At 38.8% G+C, this 6173-nt stretch overlaps 1 protein-coding gene across 1 annotated transcript; it reads right to left on the reverse strand.

Annotated features, from left to right (window-relative positions):
- Positions 1 to 220: 220 nt before the first annotated feature.
- Positions 221 to 2956, reverse strand: LOC115769755 (modular serine protease-like). The gene is made up of 4 exons (XM_030714700.1): positions 2821 to 2956; positions 1779 to 2088; positions 686 to 1720; positions 221 to 613 (listed from the first exon to the last, which is right to left on the reverse strand). The coding sequence occupies exons 1-4, from the start codon at positions 2861 to 2863 to the stop codon at positions 313 to 315; spliced, it is 1689 nt and encodes a 562-aa protein (XP_030570560.1). The 5' UTR covers positions 2864 to 2956; the 3' UTR covers positions 221 to 312.
- Positions 2957 to 6173: the final 3217 nt, after the last annotated feature.

Genomic DNA, 6173 nt, shown 5'->3' on the forward strand with positions numbered 1-6173 from the left:
TGCAGGCTTTTGTGCTTTACTAGTTTACTGAACTTAAATTATGTATGTGATGTTATCATATGTGTGCTAGTATGTCTGTATGTATGTATTTATTATTATTATTATTATTATTATTATTATTATTATTATTATTATAATTGTTATTATTATTATTATTATTATTATTATTATTATGTATATAAATTAAATAATAAACTTTTAACACAGCCTTAGTTAATTAAACTAATAATGCGCGTAAGATACTTATATAATTAGCAGTAGTAGATGTCTGTGCGTTTTTATTTAATAAGAATTTTTATTTATTTTTTTTAATCAAATCATAGTGAAAAGTTCAGGGCTTTTCTCCGTCTTAGCGATTTCATTTTTGATAGCGCTGATAAATGCTTGAATATTATATTTGCTCGATTCGCTGGCCACAATGTGTGTTAGGATATACCTCGAGTTCTCATATACCGTCTGCCCCTCACCCAACTGCTGCTTACTAAAGTCCCCGGCACTTACGATCTGCAGTGAACTATCTGCCTGGTTAGCAGTCAAGCAAATGGGTCGGACCAGAGCACCTAGTCTGAAGGGTTTTACCAGAGTAAGTAAAGCTGCCTTCTGTGCCATGTTGCTGTGATATATTCGAGATGAACGTAAAGATCAGTATAAGAATACTTAGAAGCTAATTTCTTTTGATACTTACAACGTCACCAAGTGTATATCCAAAATGTTGTGTAGAATATAACCATGGTCCTCATTCTGGCTGAAGTCGACATTGTGATTGCCCTCCGCGATGGTGTAGTAAATATGTGAATCTTTTGGATTCTTATCCGAAAAGCAGTCCGCGGCCGTAATTACAATATATGGTGATAGTATAGTGCCCAAGCAATTAAAGGTATAGTCCGGCTGGGAGGTTAAGCGGCGCTGAAAGATGGTCACAGACCAGGGCGTGTTGTCGGGATGTTGCGGAGATTTTACACCACAGACGGGCTCACAAATTGGATTGGTCTCTTCAACGAACCACTCGCCATCCTCATTGCAACTGTGTCGACCCAATTGATTGGCACTCGATTTGGCCCTAAAGCCGGGCTTACAAGTTACAAACAATTTGGTGTCCTTTATGAACGTATTTTGTTGGCAATCGACAACAGCATTATCGGAGACACACTGCGTCGCATAGCTAATGTTCCGTACAATCGGGCTTTGATCGCAGACACGTATGCAGATGTGGGGAAGAAGATCGAGTCCATTTAGCCACTGTCCGTTCTCGCATTTATTGATATTGGGTCCAAAAATCACATAGCCGCTTTCACAGGTCAGAGACACAATGGTTTTGTCCGGCACCTCGCCATCTGGCCGGAACGTAAATTCTAAAAAGTAATCCTCCACTCGCATACCCTTCTCTGTCTTCAAGGCGCAAGAGTTGGTCCTCCAGACGTTGGGGGGAGCCGCTGGCGAACCAGTTGGAGGTAATATGTCTGGGCTGGTTTGTTTTCTCTTGAGGCATATAGCGGGTATTTCGTCGCTGCCATCGGAACAGTCGATATTCTGATTGCAGAGGCAATTGCCACTGATGCAGGCGCCAGTCTCGCAGCGAAACGAACCGGTGGGACATATGCTGGCCCCGCACAATTCCGGAGACTCGTCGTCGCCCTTGGGGCAATCAATATAGCCGTCACACATTTGGCTCCACTTCACGCACCTGGTGTCCTCCTTGCATTGCAATGCGTAAAAGTTTCTGTACAGAGTCTTATTAAATAATATCTGCCGCTATCTAATCTGAGCCCAAGTCTCACCTGCAGCTACCTTTCAACTCGGCTAGCAATTTGTCCACTTTTCCCTCATCCGCACACAAAAAAACGTTTTCATCGCTTTTATCCCAACAATCGTTGCCGCCATTGCATGTCAGGTGATGAGGCACACAGCCGCCGTAGTTGCAGCGAAAGAAATTCTCGGCACAGGTTGTGTTATAGCAGGTGTTGAAGATCTCATCGGTGCCATCTACACAATTTTTGACACCGTCGCACTTCAGTGTGCCATTAATGCAGTCGCCATTCTGGCACGCAAATTGATCTGGAGTGCAAGTAGTCAGGGGTCCGGCTTCAACTGTTCGGAGAGAAGCAACCGATAAGTAATCCTTTTTCAATATACAACTAATAAAAGGTTGATTTAATGCAACCAATTCGTGGTCCAACGGTGAGTGTGTAGGGAGAAGCAAGCGATAAGCAAGACTTTTGTTGCATCTTGTTCAATTAGTTAGATCAATATATATTATTATTATGCGACAGTATGCGAATACTAAATGGTCGCACTGTAACTTTTTAGCGAGAAGCAAGCGATAAGGTTTCTTTTTCGTATGATCCACATCTGTATCCATGTATGTATTATTCTATAAAAACCTTACTGACAAAAATCAAACAAGACTATTCAATATAATCTTGGATCTTTTGATCCAATTCTGTATAATTCTGTGTGTAATCGGTGAATTTTCCCATTTGCAAATCAAATAAACGAAAGACCTTTCAAGACCTGATCGTGAACTCAAAAATTGTGTCGTATAATGCACATTTCATATTAAAATTCTCAAAAATTCGCCCATAAGATTAGCTGCTTTATTAGATATTTGTTTATTGGCTTGCCGGCGAGCAAATATGTAAGAAGAATAGCCAAGTTAGGGGAGCTTACTTGAAGAAACAGAAAATTTGTTCGCACGAATTGGGAACCTAATTCTCTATGCGCTACATATTTGAAGACAATATTTAATATCCTCTACCAGGCATAAACATTGAATTTTTAACCGAATTTCAAATTATAATGCCAAAAATATATTGTTCTTACCTAGTGAACATGCTGCCAACACTGTTAATATGGCTGATAGCATTATTCAGTAATATGTATATATATGCATAAAAACTGATAATGTATATAATTAATAAATACGAATCGCGCACGCCCGGCTTTAAAGACGCACAGCTCGCTTCAAGCGGTCTACATAGACTGAGCAGTTTGAAGCTGCTATCTGATGCTTTTTAAAAGCATTTTATTGAATCAAAAGCGAGTTCAATGATTGAACAGAAGATGGCGCTATGCATGATCCCAAAGAGCATCTTAATTTAGGATCTAGAATGTGTTCTATGCTAAAAACCTCCAATAAAATGATTGTATATTGCAAATAATATCGGCGCTCAAATGATTTGTTGCCCTTCTCCGTGATTCTCACGAATTAAAGTAGGTATCGCGGGTATTCATGCTTTAATAATTAGTGAAGTTCTATAATGAGAAGTGTAATAGCAACCTACTGAACTTGAGTTGTGCCTGCTTGCAGCTGCGCTTCAATTTGAAATCAACGTATTTCTTAATGCTGTCCTCCTCGATTCTCATGAATTCAAGTAGGCCTTGCTAATATTCGACAAGTCAGTCAGTTGGCTCCAGCCGCCGGTGGACGAGCAACTGGAGGAGGCGGTGGACCAGGAGGCGGTGGACCCGGAGGCGGTGGACCAGGAGGCGGTGGACCAGGAGGCGGTGGACCAGGAGGAGGTGGGCAGGTATGTAGATAAGTAGATTTGTATGTAGATGTATGTATGTAGATGCATGTATGTAGATGTATATATGTACATATACTTATGTGTATATATGTATATATAGATATATATATGTGCATATATGTATGCATATGTGTATGTATGTAGTGGTTATGATAATGATAATTATAGCAATGATCATTATGATAATGATAGTTATGATAATGATCATTATGATAATGATCATTATGATAATGATCATTATGATAATGATCATTATGATAATGATCATTATGATAATGATAATTATGTTAATGATAATTATGATAATGATAATTATGTTAATGATAATTATGATAATGATAATTATGATAATGACGATATTGATAATGACGATATTGATAATGATGATGATGATGATCATAATGGCTTGGCGGTGGCAGCGGCAACATTTCTCAAGGTTGCAATGAGGCAACCGAGAAGCATTGTCTAAGTCTTTTGTGGTTTGTGCCAAAAGCTGGCGTAACATATATCTGCTTCTGTCCTTACTATAGAAAAAACAGCCCAATTAACAAACTTTAGACAACAGGGTATACGAATACATCAACTCTAACTATGGATTATAAGCATACAGTATATGCATAAGTGTTTATGTGCTGCTTATGTGTGGTGTGCGAGTGCGTGTATGTTTGCTGTGTTGTTGTTGTTGTTGTTGTTTGTATTTTCTCTAGATTTCAGCTTCCACACTTTGGCATGCATATATAAACACTCACCTGTTTGGCTCTGTGGCTCTGCCAGCAGGTAGCTGCGAGGTGCTCAATATGCTCATAGAAGGCCACATCCATTTGCAGTGGGATCGGGAAGCAGCTTGGGAACGGGTAAAAGACTGCGACTGGGCATGCGAAAAAAAAGGCATATAAATATTTGTACATTATGGCAAAGTATAGTCTGCCGTTGCCTCTGCTGCTGTTGCTGCTGCACCTGCCACAGTCGCTGCTTTGGCCTCTTGTTCTGCTTATGCTGATGCCACATGAGCAAAACAATTTCAATTCTAATGTCCCATTAATCATTCACAAACATTAAGCATATATATGTGATTTTTTGTATATTTTTTCGCCTGGCTTTCTAGCGTGAAATACTAAAATGAAATTTCAAGCAGCTTAGTTGGCTGTCAGGTGAATAGCTTTTTTCTGTGCTGGCTGGCTCTGCTGGTGGGATTGATCACCTGACATGATGCTATTGAGTGCCAGCCATGAATTCGCAGCGCACTTTCGCCGCCCCGACAGCTCGGACAGGTATATCAGGCATTTCGAATGCACTAATTGCTGCGCTTGACCGCACTGCATAAAACCCATAAACCCCGAAATATATCTCTATTTGTGTGAAATCCGCTTCATTTAACCAGAACAACAACAATTACAACTTGTATTCGTTCAACGGACAGCAAAAATACAAAATTCCAAAAATATAAAAACACATACAACTTTTATATATGAGATGAAGGAGGTGAAATGAATAACTAAGTTAGCTCGAGTGGCAGATACCCTGGAAAATCAAGCCATTTGTTGTTGATCATTAACTTGCTAATTAATGGGAATATTATTTCTGAAAACATTGTCCTTGCTTTATAGAAACTAAAAGCAATCCAGGTCTGCAAACAGTTTGAACTTTGATTTTAATATTAATTTGACAATTTAAACTTAATATTATTAGTTAAATTACATTTCATTATTCAAAATATATTGCCCGTTCTACTGAAAATATTGCTTGTCTTAAATATTTTCATAATGAAGTTGCGGGCTATATTTGATTTCTACCCAAAATTGGAGTCTAACAAGTATGGTTAGATTATTCCAATTTCTTGTGGCCAACAAGTTTACTATTTTGCATCAATTTACACTTTAATGATGATTCAGTTTGAAAGTTGGAAGTCCGAGCAGCTCCTTCAGATCAAGCCAAATTAGAAGATAACTACAAAAATTGAATAAATCTGATTGGAAATAGTTTACAGACCATTTCATTTTTCGCTATAACTTTACGCTGCGGATAGTGTATGAAAATCAGTTTTTAAAATTGCTCTCCAAAGGCCAAAAATAAATATTGAATATTTAAAAAAGAACGCATTTGAATACATGTTTTCGCTAGGTAACATACATATAGCGATTCGTTATAGTGTAGTTAATTAGCTGATGACTATGACTGTGTGTGTGTTTGTGTGAATGGGTGTGTGTGTGTGTGTGTCTGACTAATATTTATTGCTTTGTGCAGCCTCTTTACGTGGAGGTTGTATCAAAATACGCGATTAGCCAGGCCGACAGGCGAATTTATAAGCTTGTGTGTGGGCGATTGGACTATAGGTATAAGTACAAAGTAGATATATTTTGTATCTGAATCTTGTAGCTTGGCGTGTGTCTAAGTGTAAGTGTGTGTGTGTCATAGCTTTCCATTTTCCATGAAACCACAAGAGCAGCAACAGCAGCAGCAGCAGCCACTTTTCGCTGCTTTAGCGAACTTTTTGGATGAAACGACTTGCGGCAAGTGTTGAATGTTGTTGTTGTTGTTGCTGTTGCTGTTGCTGTTGTTGCTGTTGCTGATTCCGCTGCTGCTGCTGTTGTTGGCATATGAAAATACGAACGGTGGAAAAGCGAGCAGCGAGTAACAATTATAATT

Source organism: Drosophila novamexicana, unplaced genomic scaffold, assembly GCF_003285875.2.
Source record: "Drosophila novamexicana strain 15010-1031.04,08,12 unplaced genomic scaffold, DnovRS2.1 tig00004554-arrow-pilon, whole genome shotgun sequence".
In the NCBI taxonomy this organism is placed as follows: Eukaryota; Metazoa; Arthropoda; class Insecta; order Diptera; family Drosophilidae; genus Drosophila; species Drosophila novamexicana.